At 42.4% G+C, this 22,925-nt stretch overlaps 2 protein-coding genes across 3 annotated transcripts in view; both read right to left on the bottom strand.

Annotated features, from left to right (window-relative positions):
• CD53 (CD53 molecule) overlaps positions 1–3,426 on the bottom strand; it is a 33,540-nt gene extending 30,114 nt beyond the window's left edge. Inside the window, exon 1 of one of the 2 annotated variants that reach the window (XM_023734957.1) lies at positions 3,310–3,426. The gene's annotated coding sequence lies outside the window, so the exon portion shown is untranslated. The remainder of the gene's footprint in view (positions 1–3,309) is intronic. The other variant, XM_004380421.2, reaches the window with a different exon arrangement.
• An 11,054-nt stretch (positions 3,427–14,480) lies between these two features.
• On the bottom strand, positions 14,481–15,464 carry LOC101344552 (olfactory receptor 11A1-like). The gene is given in 1 exon segment (XM_012556658.2): positions 14,481–15,464. A coding segment is annotated over 1 exon segment (984 nt).
• Positions 15,465–22,925: the final 7,461 nt, after the last annotated feature.

Consider the following 22,925-nt stretch of genomic DNA (forward strand, 5'->3'; position numbering starts at 1 on the left):
GCCCAGTGTGATCTAAACAGAGAGGTGCTCCCTCCCTACAAGTGCTGTGGGCTGTATAATCTCGAAACACAAACCAACCACTGTAACTAAGTCAACATAGCATTTCCTGGAACAGAAGCTGAGAAGAAGACAATGTCTGTAACCTTTTAGAGAGCTCCACCCTTTTCTCTAAACTAGGGGAAAATCTAGATCAAGGGGAAGAAATCTGCCTCTTCCCCCTCACATCAGTACAGATTACACCTACTCTACTATGTGGACATCTAGAGCTTACTCCCATCCAGGGTTAGACCTAGAACACCCCTGAATATTGGTCCTACCCTTCTCCTTTAGGTGCAGGGGTCCCAGAACCACGTACGGGAAAGAGATTTCAACTTCCTGGAATCCCACAACCATGGCTTGTTTCACTCCAGTCCCACTTGATTACTCTCATTTCTAACATGCCTGGCACTCTACATTACTTGGATTGTGCAAATACTGCTCCCTCGGTCTGGAATGCTATTACTCCTGTCCCCATAGCAAACTTACACTTTGAAAGTGAGCCGAAGCAGTCACATCCTCTCCCAGGGAGTCTTTGGCATGCTCCAAAATTCCTCCTAAGTTTTATGTGCACATTCCCTCCGTTACAGAAAAGATCACATCATGTTATAGTTGTGCTGTAATCACTGTGTCTGTCCTCCACATTAGATTCCAGACGTTTTGAGGCTGATAATGATATCGTTTTTGTGTCTCCAGCACTTAGCACAACGCCTGACAGCTGGTATGTTGTGGGGTGGGAGTAAAAAAAAAAAAACAAAAAAAAACCAAACCTGTTGCCATCGAGTCGATTCTGACTTATAGCGACTCTATAGGACACAGTGGAACTGCCCCGCAGAGTTTCCAAGGAGTGCCTGGCAGATTCGAACTGCCAACCCCTTGGTTAACAGCCATAGCTCTTAACTACTATCCCACCTGGGTTTCTGGGGTGGGAGTGGGTAAGGGAAACAGGCCTCTGAGGTCTGGAGCTTGAGAGCCTCTGGGCAGTTAGAGGTCAACATGAGGTGATAAGAAAGTAAAGACCAATACAGTTTGGCTATTTCATTTTGTGTCTCTTGTCACTGAACAAAGGTGAGGTCCTTAGGTGGTGGTCACAGACAGCTGGAGAAGGGTGGGTTTTAAATCATTCCCTGAGGGTACAATCACTTCATTTAAAAGCTTCATACTTTCCACTGGCCCACACAGGAAGTATCACAGGAAATCAAGTTTCAGCCCAGCCCCTGCTCCAATTTAACCACAATTTCAAAATTGCATATTCCACTCAAGACTGAGAAAGCAATAAAACAAAATGAGATTAATGGGGCACAACAGCCCAGGGACAAGGACTAGAAGGCAGGAGGGACAGGAAAGCTGGTAATAGGTCGAGAAGGGACAGTGTTGACATGTCGTGGAGTTGTTAACCATTGTCATAAAACAATATGTGTACTAAATGTTTAATGAGAAACTATCCTGTAAACCTTCATCTGAAGTACAATAAAAAAATTAAAAAAAAAAAAGATTGAGGAAACAAAATATCTTCGTTCAGGCAGCAACTAAGATTCTGCTTTACCTGAGCTCTCTTCCAGAGCACCTACATCTGTATCTGGTCTCTTATCTTCCATGGGAGTTCCTTAAGGGCAGGACAACGTGCTGAACTCCTCCTTCTACAAACTTGCCATTCCTCCTAGACCACCAGTACATTCCAAAGCACAGTATCTGGCCCTCCATAGGCGCTTAACACCTGATTATTAAATTAATTCATTGAAAAGTCTGGTCTTTATTTTTAAATTCAAGGCTGAATCGCCCCTGAGATGCTGAACCTTCCCTTTACGAATCCAGAGACCGCTGCCCATTCCCATCTCCCTTAGTTGGGTGTGGGGGTAGATGTGGTCCTGGGGAGGTTTTCCTCTCTCCCTTCCAGGGCATAATCAAGTGAGAGTCTTGCAGGTCCTGGAAGAAGAAAGCTCTGATACAGCATTTCCAGTGGTGAGACTTGACCTCAGCAACTACCACGATAGTCACAGAAAAAGACAGGACCAAAGCTTAAAGCTTAGCTACCACTTGGCTGGGTCCATGCAAGCTTAATCATTAGTTATAGCTCATGAATTGGAAATTATTGCAATATCAAGTTTTGTTGGTTGACTTTCATAAGTGTACTTCATATTATGTTTATTAATATTCATGTTTTATAAACCAAGAATGTTTATTTGGGGGAAGTCCTGAGGATAACAATGTTCTTCCTGCTGTTTAAAACCTGCCTGCCAAACCAAGTATCCCTTATAAGTGTCTAGCTTTCACCTCTCAAAATACGTTTACTGAGTGTGTTCTGTGTTTCTGAGTCTGAGCTGGGCGCTGTGATTTTAACTGTTCTTCCATTTAGTGTCTCTGAGGAACTGCAGTGGGAGTCACTAAGTTTGCTTTTGAATTTTTTTCAAATGAACAAGACTCACATTTCAAATGCCCAGGTGCCTTTCTAAATGGCTCTGGCTGTTGCTTCTCCCCTTACTTTTTAAAATCACAAGACCAATTTTCTAAAGACCAGAGCACACAGGAAATCTCCCCAGTTTCATTTCAAATAGCCCCAAACCAAACCAAACCCGTTGCCCTCGAGTCAATTCCAACCCACAGTAACACTGTAAGACAGAGTAGAACTGCCCCATAGGGTTTCCAAGGCTGTAAATCTTTTCAGAAGCAGACTACCACATCTTTCTCCTCTGGAGGGCTGGTACGTTTAACCACAGACCCTTCGATTAGCAGCCGAGAGCTTTAACCACTGCATCACTAGGTCTCCTCCAGAAAGCCCCAGGCATCAGCAATTACCACAAAGAGAAATTCAAGTTGTGTAGCAAGCAATTTAAGCACATGAATTCCCTGATATCAGAAAATGGGAATCCAGTTAATAAAAAGTCTTTGTCCGGATTGCCTTTTAGTGGTTACTGGTGTCGCAGTTGTTAAGAGTTTGGCTGCTAAACAAATGGTCGGCGGTTCCAACCCACCAGCCGCTGCGCAGGAGAAAAGACCCAGCAATCTGCTCCCATAGAGATTTCAGCCTACGAAACCCTATGGGGCCGTTCTACTCTGTTCTACTGGATCCCTATGAGTCTGAATCGACTCAACAGCACACAACAAGAAGGATCTTGCTGATCTTTTTACTTCCTGTATATCTGTGAAACGAAATTGAAGGAAATTTTAGGGTTCCTATAAAGGTGTATGGAGATGCCCAAGAAGACAACCTACCCCACACAAAACGGCTCGGGGCTTCACTCTCAAACCAGATTAAAATGCCATCACTCTTACCTTTTGCAGGCACCTTTCTTAAGTCCTTTAGGCAGAATTTGGTGATTGCCCTTGAGGTTGCTGCGACAAGACTGCTAACACGGATGTCCGGGGCTATTTGTGAAAAAGGAGAAGTGAAAGGAGCATAAATAAGATCGCGCTGTGACAAGCGGAAGCCCAGATGAGGAAGTGAGGCTGACTCCGCCCTCTTGAACCTCAGAGAGTCAATCCTCCCACAGTGACTACTTAGAACTTTCCTTCCACAACTCACCCAAATATCTAAACTGTTTTTGTTATCTATGAAACAAAGGAGAGCCCAAAGACCAAGGTGGTTCAGACACTAATCTGTGAGCGCTAGTGGGTTGTTCCTGGGTGGTGCAAATGATTAACGAATCCGGCTGCTAACAAAAAGGTTGGAGGTTTGAGTCCGCTCAGAGGTGCCTTGGAAGAAAGGCCTGTGGGGATCTACTTCTGGAAAAAAAATCAGCCACTGAAACTCTATAGAACAGTTCTACTCTGATCCACATGGGGTTTCCATGAGTCAGAGTCAACTCAGTGACAACTGGTATTGAGTTGTAGGGTCATTTGGCAATGATTTTTGTCTAAAAAAGGACAGTGCTTCTCAATCAAGGTGGCACCTCAGAATTACCTATGGGTCGGTCCAAGAATAGGTATGCCTGGCCCCACCATCAGAGGTTCCCATTAAGGCAGACTGGGGTTAGACCCGAGAATCAATATTAAAAAAAAAAAAAAAATCCAGGATTGAGAGTTACTGTCTTTCTTAAACAATTCTGCCCCTTACACCCTCTTCACCTGCTTTTGGGCAGATCTCTATCTCCAGTTTGACTGGGCCACCATTTTCACACTTCTGTGTTTCAGAAACCAGACTATCCTTACAAGAGAACATTGTTGAGGTCAATCCCTAGGAAATGATCCGAGAGGCAGTGATAGAAGCAATTTGGATAGTAGGGAGAGCACTGGATTTAGAGTCCAAAAATCTAGGTTTTAGTTCTAGCTTTCTCTCTGTTAATTGTAAAATCTTAAGCAATTCTCAACCTGCCAAGCTTGGTTTATTAACAACATCTAACAATCCTATGAGATAATTAGTGTTATAATTCTTAGTTTGCTGGTGCTGCCGTAACAAAAATACTACAAGTGGGTGACTATAAAGAACAGAAATTTAGTCTCTCACAGTGCTGGAGGCTGAAAGTCTGAATCAGGGTTTCAGCTGTTTCTGTGGGCCTTTCTCTTAGTTTCTGTGTCTGCCAGCAATCCTTGGTGTTCCTTTGCTTGTAGACAGCTCCCCACATGACATCTATCTAGTCCCCATGTGTGTCTCTGTGTCTATTCTGGTCTTTTTATGACTCAGAAGTGATTAGGTTTAGGATCCACCCTACTCTAGTATGACTCACTAACATAACAAAAAAAATCCTGTTTCCAAACAGGATCACATCCACAGGTGCAAGGGCCAGAACTTTAATACATATTTTTTAGGGCCATAATTCAATCCATAAGGAGCCCTGGTGGTGAAACAGTTAAGCTCTTGGCTGCTAGTCAAAAGGATGGTGGTTCAAACTCACCCAGCACCTCCACTGGAGAAAGACCTAGCAGTCTGCTCCAGTAAAGATTACAGCCTAGAAAACTCTATGGAGGTGTCCTAGTCTGTCACATGGGGTCACTATGAGTCTAAATCGATGGCACCTAACAATAACAACTCAATCCATAATAACCCATTTATAGATGAGAAAACAGAGGCTCAAAGAGGTTGAATATATCCCCCAAGATTGTACAACTAAGAAATGGCATCCTAAAGTCCACCTTTCAGTCAAAGATTAGACAGACCTATAAAACAAACAGTAACACACGTGAGGAAAATACTTCTTAGTTCAGTCAAGTATACAAGACCAAATGGGCAACACTTGCCCAAAAGCAAAGATAAGAAGGCAGGAAGAGACAGGAAAACTGGATGAACAGACACTAAGAACCCAGGGTGGAAAGGGAAAGGAGGAGAGTGTTGACACGTTGTGGGGATTGCAATAAATGTCACAAAACAATTTGTGCATAAAATTTTTGAATGAAAAACTGATTTGTGCTATAAACTTTCACCTAAAACACAATAAAATTTAAAAAAGAAAAAAGAAAGAAATGGCAGAGCTGGGACTAAAATCCAAGGTTGTCCAAAGTCCATCTGTGACCTATACCTCCATTATTCAATACAGTCAATAAAATGGGGGGAATAATGGCATCTAACTCCCCTTGTGGAAACTCTGGTGGCGTAAGGGTTAAGAGCTATGGCTGCTAACCAAAGGTCGGCAGTTTGAATTCACCAGGTGCTCCTTGGAAGCTCTATGGTGCAGTTCTACTCTGTCCTATAGGGTCGCTATGAGTCAGAATTGACTTAACGGAAACAGGTTTGGTTTGTTTTTGTTTTTTTAACTCCCCTTGTATTTTGGGAGACAGCCAATTGGTCTAATGAGTGTGACTGTGCTTAATTAATAGTAAAGCATTAGACAGATGCTTTCCATTCCTTTTCACAAAAGTTCTCCGGTCTCCAGTTCGGAATTCTTACCCCTTAGCATTTATTTTTTTCATTATCTGAGAAAATGGTAGGCCAGGGTTTGGAAGAATGGAACAATTCATTTGACCCTTACGTATGTATGTCGGGGATGTATATGGGTGGGGAGAGGTAGGTAATAGATAAGGCAAGAGTCAGAAAAAGGCCTGGAGTTTGGAATGATATCTGCGGGAGACAGTGATAGGTTACACTTGGTGATAGGATTGTTGTGTATCTTTGACTTGTTTCCAATTCCTAGTGGCCCTATAGGATAGAGTAGGAACTACCCCATAGGTTTTCCTAGACTGAAATCTCTATGGGAGCAGATAACCAGGTCTTTTATCCTGCGGAGTGGCTGGTGGGTTAGAACAGCCAACCTCTCGGTTAGCAGCCGAGTGCTTAACCATTGTGCCACCAGGGCTTACTTGGTAATAGGACTAGGAGATGAGAAGTCTTAAAGCACAGGAAGCCACATACCAGGCCACTGGAACTGAGGCAGTGAATAAAATGGATGGAATTTCTGGTTCTGGAATCAAAAAAGCCAGTTTCAATCTCAGCTCTTCACTTAACCAGCTGTGAACTTTGGAAAGTTACTTAACATCTCTGAGCTTTAGCTTCCTCATCTGTGGTGTGATAAAGAAAAAGAATACTACCTACCTCAGGGTTGCTGTGAAGGGTAATTAAGACAGTGGACATAAAGCACTTAGTATGATGCCTGACACATCATAAAACCAAAAAACCAAACCTGTTGCCATCAAGTCAATTCCCACTCAAAGAGATCTATAGGACAGAGTAGAACTGCCCCATAGGGTTTCCAGGGAGCACCTGGTGGATTTGAACTGCCAACCTTTGGTTAGCAGCAATAGCTCTTAACCACTGTACCACCAGGGCTTAATAAATAGAAGTTATCATTGCTGACTAGCCGAAGGTTAGTCCAGAATCTGAACGTCTCAGGGTATGAAGGAACAGGGAGAGAGCTAGCTTTTCCAGATGCATTCTTATGAGTTAAACGCTGGGGAGGGTGTCATCCATCTCTTCGTTTACCAGATGAAGAAACTGTGGATCAGTGATTGGTTCCAAGTTTCACAGCTGGCGAGTGATGCATTGGGGTTATAACCTGGTCTTTTGACCCCTTTAATCTAAGAAAATTCCAGTGGATGTAGTAGGGTCAAAACAGGAAACAAAGTTTTCAAAATCTACTGATCATCATGTTTCTAAATCAACATTCCAAAGTGTTCTCTATGAATATTGGTTCTGTGGGGTGTTAATAAAATCAGTCAATCAATTGAAAAATCAGTAAACCATTTTATGTTTTTGTTGGGAAAAGCTGAGTTAGACAAAGAGTAAAAGATTCTCTACTGTACAACTTGTTAGTCCTTAATACTCTCCAAGTGAAGGATACAGTATACAGATTTTCCCAAAATTATTACCAGGGAACAATTTGGTGGGAGTGAGGGGTTATTTCTCAGGGAATAATTTTTTCAGAGTAACCACACCTTAAAAAATGTACTTATAAACTCTGCTGAGCTATTGAATCAATGCCCCTTACCTGGGGTTGTTGTCACGCTCACAGGCCCCTGAAGCAGAAGAGCTGGTGAGAGGCTCCTCATTTGACTCACATTTTCCCTGTTATCTGACCTATTTCGATGGCTTCCATTACTCTGTGCCGAAGATGCACAAGTCTACATGTACAGCCCAGATGTCTCATTCGAGCTTCATGTGCATCTACTTAGATGCCTACTTTGATGTTTCTGAGGCACCTCAAATCCAGTATCCAAAATTCAGTTTAGTGAACTCGGTTGGCATCCTTACACTCAAGACGTTGTTTACCATCTCAGGGAAAATGCTGACTCCGAGTTGCCCATATCAGAAATCAGTCATCCCCTTAGGCTACTTTCTCTTCCAACCACCACACACTATGAACCACCAAGTTCTAAAAATTATGCCTTTGCCTAAGTATTTTTCAAATCAGACTACTTCTCTCCAACCTCACATCCATTACGCTAATCATTATCTCTCACCTGGATTACTGAATCCCGACCTCCCTCAAGACCAGCTTGAAAGTTTCTGCACTCTGCCCCCAAGAGGAGAGCCTTCTAAAATGCAAATTTAATTATGGCACTCCCTAGTTTTAAACTCTTCAATGACTTCCCATAGGATTTAAGCAATTGCTTAATAGGTTTACACTCTCAGCTGGCCACTCCTTTCCCACCTCTACCCCATGATCCCACCACGCTGAACACTGAATTCCTTTGAATTGCTTGAACAAATCAATCTCTCTCTCCTTCACTCTCTTTCTTGCTTGCTCCACTGCTCTCTGGAATATCCCCTCTACTTTTCACGTGACTAATTCCTACTCATTCTCTACATCTCAGTTTCCTCCAAGAAGCCCTTCAAACAGAACTAGGACTCCCACTATATGATCCCATTGCTAACATACACTGCCATCATTCATTATCTTTGTAATTGTCTGTCTTCCTCACTAGACTAAAATCTCTGCAGGTTCTGTGTTGCTCTCTTTAGTAATCTGTGTTGATCTTGCTCCTGCATATTTTTAGTGCCTGGCTCTGTGCCTAGCACATAAGAGGTTGTCTTAGTCATCTAGTGCCGTTATAACAGAAATACCACAAGTGCATGGCTTTCACAAAGAGAAATTTATTCTCTCACAGTCTAGTAGGCTAGAATTCCAAATTCAGGGCATCAGCTCCAGGGGAAGTCTTTCTTTCTCTGTTGGCTCTGGAGGGAGGTCCTTGTCATCAATCTTCCCCAGGACTAGGAGCTTCTCAGCGCAGGAACCTCAGGTTCAAAGGACACGCTCTGCTCCCTGCATTGCTTTCTTGGTGGTATGAGGTCCCCCTGTCTTTCTGCTTGCTTCTCTTTTTTATATTTCAAAAGAGATTGGTTTAAGACACAACTTAATCTTGTAGATTGAGTCCTGCCTCATTAACGTAACTGTTGCTAATCCTACCCCATCAACATCATAGAGACAAGATTTACAACACACAGGAAAATCACATCAGATGACAAAATGGTGGACAATCACACAATACTGGCAATCATGGCCCAACCAAGTTGACAGATATTTTGGGGGGACACATTAAATCCATGGCAGGGGTGGGGTGTTCTACAAATATTTGAGTAGCTTCAGCTAGTGTGAGGTCCGAAAGTTAGGGAGCCAGAGATTTGGGAAGGGAGGATTATAGCGTACATTTGTGGGAAGAGGAGTGGTTATTAGAGAGGGGACCTTAGGAACCTTAAGAATATCAGGGAAAAAAAAAAACTCAAGAGTTGCTGATAGCAAAATAGACATCCATTTTAATGGAGAAAATTTTTCCTTTACCCTTTTCCATCATTGCACTGGGAAGAGCTGATCTAAGTGCTTGATGATCAGAGGGGTCTGTTGCCTAGGAGTATAAAACTATATACCCACTCAGAAGCAATCTACAAGATTTTATTGAGAACTAACGCTATTTCCCACTGTCAGATGTTTACTGTTCATTTGGAGGAAAAAGAACAAAAACAAAAAGAAAATATCAGGGAACACCATGTTGTTGGATGCTCCAGAAGAACTCTCAGAGACTTTTAAAAAACTAAATTAAAAAAAAAGAATTTAGCATTGGTCTTCTCAATCCATAGTATATTGATCAAACATCATATGTGACAATGGAACAGAAAAGTTGAACTTGGCCAGATAAAGCATGATAATGGGTGCTCCATTATCATGTAATAACACCTGTCAAAATGAATTCTGAATGGACAAAAGACTCCTATAGATTTGGAGAGATCATTGAATCTCCATTTAGTTTTTTTTGGACTTCTAAACAAGTGAGTGTACCTGTTTTTATTATTGAGAATACTCACATGAAATATGAGAAGACTACAGATAGAATTCTCAAGCTTATTCCAGCAAGTTACTCAAGCAAGCAAGAATATTAGAGTTTGGAGGGACATAGAAGTTTATGAGAATTTCAAGATTGGAAGCTTCAAGTGGGAGTTTAAATTTAACTAGTCACCCATTGGATTTTGCTTATAGACTCTAAAATTCTAGTTTTGAAGACCAAAAACCCCCAAAACCAAACCATTTGCTGTTGAGTCTATTCCAACTCACAGCAACCCTATAGGACAGAGTAGAACTGCCCCATAGGATTTCCAAGGAGTGGCTGGTGGATTCGAACTGCTGACCTTTTGGTTAGCAGCCAAGCTCTTAACCACTATGGCACCAGGAGAGTACAATAGAATATCATTTTTCAAAAAAAAAATTATTTACAAAATTTAATTGCTGTTATGAAATATACCTTGGAAATAAGTATAAGTGATTAAAATTAAAACGTTTGTCTTCATACCATCTAGATTTTTCTGGAGTTTCAAAAAAATCATTCATATTGAGAAATGAACTAAAAATCTGGGTTTCAGAAATTGCGTATATATTGCCTAGAGCCCACATCATTCCTAAAGCCTAAATCCAGTAGCCATAATATATCACAGACATGATGTAAAAAAGTGTCAGACTGTTTGACAGTATGGCATTTGGAACAATGGTGTCAGCAGGATGTTTCCATGGATGCAAGTTTGCCAGTCCATGTCACATTGGATTAAGCCCAAAAGGCAAGACAGTACTGTAAGTGATTATTGTGTCTGTACCAAAAACATACCCAGAAAAGAAGCCCTGAATTATGGAGTCTTAGAGCTAGAATGATGTAACGGAAATAAGACAAGGTTGGGAACCAGAAGGCCTTCACAGAGATACTTTGAGGAAGTCATTTAGCATCTTCGAATTTTAGTGTCTTCATCTGTGCTATGGGGATAATTTCTACTTTCTGAGGACCAAATGAGGACTAAATGTAAAACTGTGTGTTGAAAAGTTTTATAAAGTTTAAAATTCGATATGAATGTTAGCTACTATTCTCAATATATTCCTTAGACAATACCTAGACAATCTTTCTGATTTTTCAGATTTGGAGCCTGAGACCTAAAGCAGTTGAGAGATTTGCCCCAGGTCTCTCAGCTAGCAAAGACTAAGCAGATATCACAAATTTTGACTTGCTCAGTGGTTAGGAGACAGTCAGACCCCAGGAGGATACACAAGGAACTGTCCCCTTGTACTGTTGACCCTTGATCTCAGCATGATAGTTGGGACTCTCTGTTATCAACAGCTCACCTTCTTTGATCTCAAGTGGATGTGGGTCAGTGGGAAACCACTAAGACTGGAGGACACTGCTGCAACCCAGACTGGATGGGCTTTCTTGTCCTTCTGCCCTGAGCTCAGAAAGGATAGACTGAGAGGTCTCTCAGCAAACACAACTGCTCCCTGTGATGGCAGCAGTGGCTATGACCTCCCCTCTCCCTTTTCACCCTTGACTGTACATGTCTATCCTCTTCCATCTATCACAGCCTTGTGATAGAACCGCATAGCCTTGGCACAAGAATCAGGAACTGTAGCTTTCGCTTTTCTTCTCTTCAGAAGGAGGTTGACTAAGTCTGTGCATGACAAGAGCTCTTTTTTGCTGGCCAATTCACTCCTGAGCCTCAAAGAACAAATACGCCAGGATGTGGCCATACAATCTAGGGGCATCCGGTGCCCACAAGGGCAGGCATCCTTGATAAGTTTGGGGAGTCATTAGCAAGTGTTGCTTTGAAACTCAACTTGTACAAAAGAAGTTGTTTACAGAGATTCAGGAGGCTTAAAAATTTCAGTCCTAACAACTGTGACGTATAAAATCATCTACAGAAGCTGGTCATTCCAGGAGCTGTGGCCTCCTCCAGAGACACTCTTCTTATTCTTACCTCAGCTAGGGCACATCAATTGTCTCTAACCTCACAGGGCATAAATTAACTCAAACATGACCCCCTTGTTTTTGTACATTTTTCAGCAGGACATAAGGACAGCCATAATGAAAGGAAAGAGCTAGTAAAGAAAAATTACGTGTGTGTGTGTGTCTGTACATCTGCCCAAATATGTGTATGCATGTTTAACAGCAGAAGTCTTTATTCAAATGAAGTTTTAAATGGAACAGCAATAAATAAGATAGATAAAAGCAGAACTACTCTGGGAGCATAAAGGCAGGGTTCAGAGACTGCTCACCCTCTTTCCCCCTTGGTGACCTCTTAGGTACTTTGCCTAAGTATAGAAAACCACTGGTTCAGGTGACCAGACCCTTGGGTTCCTTGCCAGTGTTGGTTTACTTTCAACTGTGGGACTAAAGATGTGGCTCCTCTTTTCCTGCACCCCACACTGCCATGGAAGGAAAGTCTTCTGGCTTTGTGTTTCATTGTCATATCTCAGTTGAAATAGGAAGCCAGTTCTATACCCAACATCTCCTCTTCCCACCTGCAAGTTCAGGAGGCAAGGTTGTCACTATCTTTCTGAGGCTTCCTGTGGAAGAATAGTGGGGAAATGTTTCTACCAGCTGACAGCAGTTGTGCTGTGCCATCTACAAAAATTCTAAGACTTTATTGCCTGATGTGAGGCTGTGACCTTGTAGGGGTGCACTGTGGGGTTTGGGGTAGGGGGTGGGGGTCAACAGCTCTGGCATATGCTGTAATACACTATATACTCTCTCCCTGCCACGTGTAACAAAATAGTAGTCCTACAGGCAATTCTGGTGTATTAAAAGGGAGTTCCTTACATGTCACTGGGCAAGAAAAGAATTCACTGAGTTTGTAGGTGGTGTGGTATTGGGAAGAGAGGCCTGGACTTAGAAGTAGAAGTGCTGGGTTCAGTCTTTGTTCTATAATTACCCAGGGAAAGTCCACCTAGTCCCTTCAGGTATTACTTCCTTCATCTGTGAAATGAGATGGACCTTAAAACTTGTGAGCTTTTATCACCCCATAATATTAAAAATGTATCCCTACTGGATAATAGTCTTGGGTGGGATTGGTGTGAGAGGTGGAACCTGGAAGAAGAGTTACAAGAGCTACCACTTATTGAGCTCTTTCTCTGGGGCAGACAGTGCCCATAGGAACATTTTCTCACTTAAACACAGGATGAGATAGGTATAACATTTCCTCTTTTCCAGATCAGTAAGGCTAACATTGGAGAGTTTAAATAACTGGCCCAAAGCCGTACTGCTAGAAAATGGCAGAGCTTGAATCCAAAACTTGCACGTGACACTGAAAACTGCTTCCCTAGACATCTTCCTCAAAAGCTATTCTGATATTAACACTTGCTGCAGATGAGTCACCCGAGGATAAATGAAAGCTGACAATTTTCCTTTTCATTGTGAGTTCCCTAAGATAGGAGCTCTGGTGGCGTACTGGTTAAGAGCTCCGCTGCTAACCAAAAAGCCAATAGTTCAAATCCACCAGCCGCTCCTTGGAAACCCTATGGGGCATTTCTACTCTGTCCTATAGGGTCACTGTGAGTCGGAACCGACTCGATGGCACCTAACAACAACAACCTTAAGATGATCTCACATATTTTCCTAGCTTATAAGAGGAATAAAAAGTGAGTAATTCATTCGTTATAAAGCAAGCCCTGAAAATGTGTTCAGACATCCAGTGCAGCCCCGTATGTGCTGTTTCCCAGCCAGAGTCGTGAGTAACCTACATGTATGGTGAACACAATCAGTTTGCTTAACTCTAAAAGAGAACAAAGCTTCAAGATAAAAGTTTAGACAAGAGGCAACACTGTCCTTGGCACTGGGGAAACCAGAAAAACCAAACCTATTGCCATCGAGTCAATTCTGACTATAGTGACCCTAGAGGACAAAAAAGAACTGCCTCATAGGATTGGCACTGGGGAAGCGAGGGGTATAATTTGTAGGAGTCAGACACGGAGGCATTAGCACCTAAGTGTGCAAGGCTGACTTCAGCTTTTCTACTCAAGTCAATTTAGGGCTTTAGAATTGCACAGAGCAAAGAACAAGCACACACCCACCACATCCTATGTTCTAACTGCTGAGAGTATGCGCCAGAAGGAAGGGGAGCGAGTTGCAGCAGGATCCTTGGAAGACGGCCTGACAGGAGGCGGCAGTACTCAACAAATAAGAAGCCTCAACTTCCAACTGAGCTGCCACTATGGCAGCAGGGGAGTCAGAGTGTTGGAGATATTTTTGTGGATCCTGTGCCTAGCTTCATTTCCACAAGTCTTCATTTTCTCCAAATCTGTTTCAAAGAAAGAGACTGAGGCTCTACATTCTTGATATACAATTAACATCTTATTAATATAATTTGAATCACAAGTATAATTTTATATTAATGTATGTAATTTTACATTAGTTATTTGATTAATGCTTTTCTTACCCCATAGACTGTGAGTTCAACGAGATCATGGACTTTATGTGTTCTTAGCTATAATTTTGCGACTTAAATCTGGCATACTGCCTTGAACATAGTAGACCCTCAATGAATATTTGAAAGGATGAGTGACCAGCCTTACCAGTTCATTTTGGATATGGTCTTTTACACAAGAAGCCAGACCTACTGGAGATGATGGAGCAGAGTCTAACCTGCTTAGATCATATTCTGGGACACCAGTTCACTTGAGGCTGTCAGAACTCAGCAGTGTCCACAGCCATACTCAGAGGCTTCTGGTCAACTGGCTTAGGTAGCTCGTTGTTAACCTCCTTGCGTGTAGAATTTAAATGACTCAATCTAGTTCATCAGCCCTTGGACAAACACAGCTGTTTTGCTTTTTGCATCATTTGAGGAAACCTGATTTCTTACTCAAGCACCTCTTCAGAGCTTCATGGATATCTCTGTTTCTCAGACTGTAAATGATTGGGTTGAACATGGGTGTCAGGATGGTGTAGAGTGGAGAGAACGCTTTGCTCAAGAGTTGTGAAGAGTTCACTGAGGGCACCAGGTACATGGCAATCAGTGTCCCGTAAAATACTGTGACCACTGTGAGGTGGGAGGAGCAGGTGGAGAATGCCTTTCTCCGGCCTGTGCCAGATGGGATTTTTAGAATAACAGCAAGGATGAAAGAATAGGAGGCTATGATGAGGAGAAATGGGACTAGAGTCACTGCAGAAGAGGTGGCAAAGGCAATTGTCTCAGTAAGTGAGGTGTCCATGCAAGAGAGATGGACCAGAGGTGTGAAGTCACAAAAGAAGTGGTCAATTTCACTGGGTCTACAGAAGGTTAGTCTAGACAGTAGGACCATTGTGATTGCTGTGAGGAGGAAACAGCAGAGCCAAAAACTGGCAGCCAGCTTGATACAGAGGGGGCCAGTCATGAGGATGGGATAGCGGAGAGGTTGGCAGATGGCCAGGTAGCAGTCGTAGGACATCACAGCCAGCAAAAGACACTCTGTTACAGCCAAGGATCCAAAGAAGTAGAACTGTGTCAGGCAGCCAGCCACAGAGATAGTCTTCTGCTTGGCTATAATAATCAGCAACATCTTGGGGACGATGTTAGAGGCATACCAGATCTCCAGAAAGGACAGGTTCACCAAGAAGAAGTACATGGGGATGTGGAGGTGATGGCTGAATAAAACTAACAGGACAATGAAGATGTTTCCAGAGACAGTTAAGATGTAAAAAACTAAAAACATCACAAAGAGAGAAATATTTAGCTGTCAGATGGAAGAGAATCCTCGAAGCACAAATTCCACTATGGTTGTTTGGTTTTCCCAAGAGGGGATCACCATGCCTCTGCTTCCCTAGAAATAGTGACAAAACATGCAAAAAGTAGAAAGTTCTAGCTTACACATAGAACACAGACTGACCATGAGTGATCTTCATTCCCCATCCTGGTTTTGGAGAGTTTTTTTTTTTTTTTTTTTTTAATTTTGGGGTGGGGGGAGTTGGTCATATTTCCTTTCAGGACCTGAAATGGGAAAGAAAAGAATTTGGAATAAGAACCTGTGACCACTTTGATCCCTCTTGCTTCTTCTACCCTGTATTTCATCAGGTGCAAGATCAGGCTTTGGAGAAAGCAGGGAACAGAAGAAGAGAAGGGAAGAGGAAAACAAAGGGAAGGGAACACAAAGAAAGGCCCTCCTGAATGTACTATGGTAATCTGAGGAGTTATGGAAAAGAAGAAAGAAGATCTAAAAGGAAGACAAAGAGGGGCATGAAAGGAACGTTCCAGAGGGTTCCTGCACTCTCAGAGACAACCTAGAGAACACAGGGCCTAGGAGAAAGAAGCCTACCCCTTTCCTCCACAAGCACTGTTTATCTTTAGGGAAATGGCTCCTATCATATCTGTTTTGTATTCCTGTTCTTTCAACTTCTTAGTAAGTTTCTTATTTCTGTTTTGCTTTCCATGGCACTAGCAACAGAAAACGGGCCCTTGGGTAGTGCCAACTGTTAATGTTCTCACTGCTAACCAAAAGGTTGGAGGTCCACCCAGGGGTGCCTCAGAATAAAGGCCTGGTGATCTTCTGAAAAATCAGCCATCGAAAACCCTATAAAATGTAAGGTTGCCATGAATTGGAGTCCACTTCACAGTCACTGGTAACTGGTAAGCAAGAGAAAAATCATGTGAGTGAGGTTAAAATTTTCTGATATTGAGGTCAGCAGCCATGCTAGTGTAACCCAGGGATTACACCCAGATGTGCTTTCTCTTACAACTTTAAATAGATAAAACCAGGCCATTAAATAGATTTCATCTAGGGCTGCAGTAAATGGGAGAAGAAGAGTCAGAACCAGGAGGCCTGAGGCATATGTGTAAGATAGCCTTGGGTCCTTTTGAATGAGATAAGGAAACTCATGTCTTCTCAATCTCATCTTGGTCAAAACCCCACTACAAAGCCCAGGGGCAAGAAAACACTGCTGTGCCCACAGGCAGAGTCTTTTACCTACTTTAGTATTCTCAACTCCCTTTTACTGAATCTGTACCTTCTTAACAAAAACAAAAACAAAAACAAAAACCAAATTCATTGCTGTGGAGTTGATTCCAGCTCATAGCGACTCTACAGGACAGAGTAGAACTGCCCCATAGGGTTTCCAAGGAGTGGTTGGTGGATTCAAACTGCCCACCTTTTGGTTAGCAGCTGAGCTCTTTTTAAAATTTTTTTATTGTGCTTTAAGTGAAAGTTTACAATTCAAGTTAGTCTCTCATACAAAAATTTATACATACATTGTTATGTGACCCTAGTTGCTCTCCCTATACTGTGACAGCACACTCCTCCTTTCTACCCGATTTCCCGTGTCCTTTCAACCAGCTCCTGACCCTCTCTGCCTTCTCATCTCGCCTCTGGACAGTAGCTGCCCATTTAGTCTCATGCATCTACTTGAGCTAAGAAGCATACTCTTCACGAGTATCATTTTATGTCCCATAGTCCAGTCTAATCTTTGTCTGAAGAGTTGGCCTCGGGAATGGTTTCAGTTTTGGGCTAACAGAGAGTCCAGGGGCCATGTCTTCTGGGGTCCCTCCAGTCTCAGTCAAACCATTAAGTTTGGTCTTTTTACTAGAATTTGAATTCTGCACCCTACTTTTTTCCTGCTTTGTAAAGGACTGTCTGTTGCGTTCCCTGTCAGGGCAGTCATTGGTAGTAGCGAGGCACCATCTAGTTCTGGTCTCAGGCTGATGAAGTCTCTGGTTTATGTTGCCCTTTCTGTCTCTTGGGCTAATACCTTCCTTGTGTCTTTGGTGTTCTTCATTCTCCTTTAGCAGCTGAGCTCTTAACCATGGCGCCACCAAGGCTCCATATCTTCTTAGGAATGATAATTAAAGAGGGACCAAGTTGCTGCAAGTGGAGATGGGAAAACCCAGGAGTAGGAACAGAAAGGACTCTATGAGTATAATACTGAGGGAGTTACCAAGAGTAGCTACAGAGCCCTAAACAAAGCCAGAGGCTCTGCTTTATAATAGTTAGACTTTCAACAAGTTGCTTAACTTCTCTGAGACAGTGTCTCACCTGTAAAATGGGATACTGGCTTGGAGAAGAAATTAACATATGCCTAGCACATGCAAGAAGCATATAAACGCAAAGACTGAGAAATCACTGGCTATTCAGGGCTGCTGACATTACTTAAATTTAACCAAGGAATTGCCCTTACTTTAAAGGAGACATTAGCCATGAATCCCAGATCTCCTTTGCAGCACCCTGCAGTGTGTGTGTGTGTGTGTGTGTGTGTGTGTGTGTGTGTGTGTGTGTGTGTGCGCGTGTGTGCATGTAATTATGTGAGTAATTAAGTTGTTCCTGTTCCTGCTATCTCTTAGCATACCAACAGCCTTTTGGCAATACATTGATCCCATTTTAACATTGATCCAGAGTACTGGGTACCATTTTGTGGAGCAGTCAGTCCAGCTTTCTAAGTGACTCTCAGACTAACCTGGAATCTAGGCTGACCTGCAGTCCTGGTGCCCAGAGCATACCCAGTGGAACACGGGGAACATGAGGATGGTGCAAAGAAAGCACTTCCTTCCATCCCCTGCAATGCACAAGTAACGATCTGAGACCTCTGAGAGAGGGCTTCAGCTCTGGCAGAACATGGCCAGACTTCTGGATACTGCTGTTGCTGCTGCTGCTGCTGTTGCTGCTGCTAACGATGATGATGATGACATTACTTACTCTGTTCCAGGCATTGTTCTAAGAGCTGAAAATATATAACTAATTTAATCATCATGACAACCCTATGTGGGGGGTACTCTCATTATCCTTACTTTACCGACGAAGGCATGCTTTGCATGGATGCACCAAAACCAAAACTTGTTGCCGTCGATTCCAACTCATGGCAACCCTATAGGACACAGTAGAACTGCCCCCATAGGGTTTCCAAGGCTATAATCTTTATGGTAGCAGATTGCCATATCTTTCTTCCATGGTAGTTTGAACCACCAGCTTTTCGATTAGCAGCCAGGCACTTAATCACTTCACCACCAGGGCTCCTGCATGGAGGCACTGAGAGATTAAATAATGTACTCATGGTCATCAGCTAGAAAATGGCAGAGATGGGATTCAGGCTGGCTCTGGAGCCCTCACTCCTCACCATTAACACAGCCTCTCATGGGGCCTGGGAACCACAGATGCGAAATGTAGGCTATGCTGCATTATCTGACAGAGGAAGGGGAAGAGTGGAAAGGTTCTACATGGCAGCCTCTAGTCCACGTTTTAATTTCAGGGCAATGCTTTGTTGGTTGGTGAGGGAGTAATCCCAGAAAGACTCACACTCTTCGACTGGCTGTCCACTGGACTTACTTTCACACTGCCACCTTTGTATCCTTTCTTTATAATCTTAAAAAAAATCAGGTCAACCTATTACCTTAAATATATATAAAACCACCTTTTTGAGAATGTGCACAGGGAAATTACCGCATCCTTTCTACCATTTCTTCTGTGGGGCTGCTGCATCACCAGGATGCAGTGTAGCAAGGCATGATGAAGAAGGGAAAGTGGATGAAAGCAGGCCCAGAGAACTGACTAGAAAGGCAGTGAAGCCTGGTTAACAGGCCTAGGTTCAAAACCCTCCTCAAGCACAAAGAGAGGTGAGCCTTTAAGGGAAGAGCAATTCTTCGGCCACCAGGTCTGCACCGACAGGGCTTTCAAAGAAGCAGAGAGATCAGTGATTCTGACCTCCCTACCCTAGTATGGAAGATCCGGGGTGGCACAAATGGTTTGTTCTCAACTACTAACCTAAAGGTTGGCAGTTTGAACCCACCCAGCGGCACCACAGAAGAAAGCCTTGGAGATCTGCTTCTGTAAAGATTACAGCCAAAAAAACTCTTGAAGCAGCTCTACTCGGTAACACATGGTGTCGCGATGAATAGGAATCAACTTGACAGTAATGGGTTTGGTTTTTTGTTGTTGTTTATCCTGGTATGAAGCCACTGTCTCTTCCTCTACCTCTTCAGCAGAAGTGAGGAAATATAGACAGGATATTACTGAAAAAGCTAGGGGTTTGGACTCTGCTAAAGTGCCACTGTGTTAACCCTGTTCACGTACACTGCTTGACTCTAGACCACAAACCCAACAAATCTTACAACATGTTGGTAATCACATTAGCACAGGGCTGAGGGAGTGAGTACTCAATAAGCGGTAGCTCTCTCCTCCTTTTCTCTCCTCTGCTCTTGATTTCTTTCTCTTCTACTCCCTCCTTCTTTCTTATTTTTGCCCAGCACAGTCATTACTGTCTATTGGTGATGGGCTTTCTTAGGAAGAAATCTGCTTCCCTCGCTGCAGATGTTCAACAAAAACAACTTGTGAAGACAATTCCAAACCCAGCAAACATTGCCATTGAGTCAATTCCAACTCCTAGCAACCCTATAGGACAAAGCAGAATTGCCCAAGAATTCCAAGAATGTAAATCTTTACAGAAGCAGATTGCCACATCTTTCTCCCACAGAGTGGCTGGTGGGTTTGAACTTCCTATCTTTCGGTTCGCAGCCAGTCACTTAACTGTTGTGCCACCAGGGCTCCTGCAAAGACAATTACCAACAACCCAACTCAATTAGAGGGGACTCTGGTGGCACAGTAGTTAAAGCACTCAGTTGCTAACCGAAAGGTCAGTGGTTGGAACCCACCAGCCGCTCTATAGGAGAAAGATGTGGCAGTCTGCTTCCGTAAAAAAAATCACAGGGTTGGAAACTCTATGGGGCAGCTGTATTCTGTCCTGTAGGGTTGCTATGAGTCAGAATCGACTTGACAGCAGTGGGTTTGTTTTTTTTGGGAAAGCATTGGAGGATTTTTTGGATTTTATGATTTTTAACATTCTTTCCCACACTGAGATTTTTTTTCCTCTATTTGGGAAACATTCCATTCCCGAAGGCTGGTGCAATATCTACCATACCTACACCTTAGTTACACCTTTGCCACAAAGCAAGCATGTGGGAAACAGAAGAGACTTACCATAAAGCAAAGTAAAAACACAAATAATTAGTGAAAAGGCAGTGAATAATCACCAATTTTGTCACTTCCACTAAAAAATAAAATAAAAAGAAGGGGAGGACATGAATGACTCAGGTGTTGTCTGAACGGAATCTATTGTCTTAGCTGAATTAAGTGGCCAAAGAAATAACCAATCAATTCAGCCAACACCCAGTTAATTGATAAGGATAGTTGACTTATGCCTGCTGGTTCAGGTGGACAATTGGTCAACCAAATAGACAAATAGCTTGATTTTTCCACTAAACTGATTAATTGAGTTACTACTTTAGGGAATTGTAACCTGGCCTCTTCTAGCGAAGGACAGACTCAAAATGGGAAAAAACGCAGCATATACCAGCAGAAGAGATGGGCTTTACCTGTCAGTGCTTCCTAAAGGTCCAGTCCTACTCTGGGGAGCCAGGCCACAGAGATGATGGCATATCCACCTCCCTTGGATCCAGAGAACTCTGCAGACATCTGGAATCCTGCTTTTATTCAGAAATACACTTCCCTGTGCGCTTGACAGAACTGAGTCAGAGCTGTCTCCCTGTGCAACTCAGGAGGCCAGTTGAGTCTTAGTTTCATTTCTCAACCTCTTTCCTCAGTGCAAACTTGAGTCCCTCTATGGGGAAAGCCATCACCTCCCTTGATACTGGTGCTCACTGGCATTTCCCAAAAGACTCTGGTGGGGACTTGCTGTTTATCTTGCAAATTATATGAAACCAAGACACTTTTACCTTAGAGAGAATCTACGTATTTCTCCCTTGCTTTGTGTTAAACTTCTACTTTAGTAATGACTCTTTATATTTATATAGCTTTTATAAAGAGCTTTAATTCAATGATTGAAAATGCATGGTTATGATGTGTTTTAGGGGAAATACATCAGAACAATATTTTGAGGGAAGTATTCAATTTGTTTTTATCTTTTGGAAGAAAATTACTGGATATTTCCTTTCTGTGTAAGTTTCACAGGAATCTGAAACTAATATCCAGAGTAGTAAATACCTATTAGCAAAGCAATTAATTAGGATTCTAAAAACTTTGTGTCCTTCTGGATTCTTGTCATTGATTATTTTAAGAAATGTCATTCTGTGAGTGACAATCTTACAGACTTAGTTAAAGTTATTTACTAAAGGCATTAACACACTGGAGAGACATTTGCTCAAACTAACAAATTATTACTACTGTCAAATGAGTATAACAATTGAAGCAAGGATAAAATAAACAATGAACTGAAACTAACTCATTTGGTCTTTAGAACTGAAGTATATTTTTCTACTGCTTAGTACCCAGTACCCAGGCTTCTTGCAGCCTTGGTATTTGCCACTATTTTGAACTCATGAATGAACAAATATCTGCATACAGGTATCTTGTATACGTATACGAAGCTGCAAAAGTATAACTTTGCTTTAAAGACCCTTGGGCAGGATGTTCTTTTTTTTAAAAAAAATTTTGTTGTTGTTGTTGAGATTATACACAGCAAAACATATGCCAATTCAAATTTCTACATGTACAATTCAGTGAGACTGATTATATTCTTAAAGTTGTGCAACCATTCTCACCCTCCTTTCCTGAGTTATTCCTTTCCCATTAGCATAAACTTACTGCTCCCTAAGGTTCTTATCTTTTTTTATTTTTTATTGTACTTCAGGCGAAGGTTTACAGAATAAATAGTTTCTCATTAAACATTCAGTATACATACTGTTTTATGACATTGGTTAACAATCCCACGACATGTCAACCCTCTCCATTCTTGACCTTTTTTTTCTTTTGGTGAAAATAGACATACCCAAAGACACACCATTTCAAAAATTTCTACATGCACAGTTTAGTGACATCAATTACATTCTTCCAGTTGTGCTGCTATTCTCACTTTAGATGAAGGTTTACAGAACAAAATAGTTTCTCATTAAACAGCTAGTATACATGTTGCCCTCTGACAATGGTTAACAACCCCACTACACGTCAACGCTGTCCTTTCTCAACCTTGGGTTCCCTATCATCAGCTTTCCTGCCCCCTTTTGCCTTCTAGTCCTTGTTCCTGGACTGCTGTGCCTCATTAGTCCCGTTTTGTTTTATGGGGTTGTCCAATCTCCGGCTGAATGGTGAACCTCAGGAGGGAATTCACCACTGAGCTGAAAGGGTATCTGGGGGACATACTCTCGGGGTTTCAGCAATCACTTTCAGGCCAGTAAATCTGGTCTCTTTTTTGTGTTAAAATTTTGTTCTACATCCTTCTCCAGCTCTGTCCAGAACCCTCTGTTGTGACCCCGGTCAGAGCAGTCAGTGGTGGTAGCCGGACACCATCTAGCTGTACTGGACTCAGTCTGG

The sequence above is a fragment of the Trichechus manatus genome, unplaced genomic scaffold (genome assembly GCF_000243295.1).
Source record: "Trichechus manatus latirostris isolate Lorelei unplaced genomic scaffold, TriManLat1.0 scaffold00073, whole genome shotgun sequence".
In the NCBI taxonomy this organism is placed as follows: Eukaryota; Metazoa; Chordata; class Mammalia; order Sirenia; family Trichechidae; genus Trichechus; species Trichechus manatus.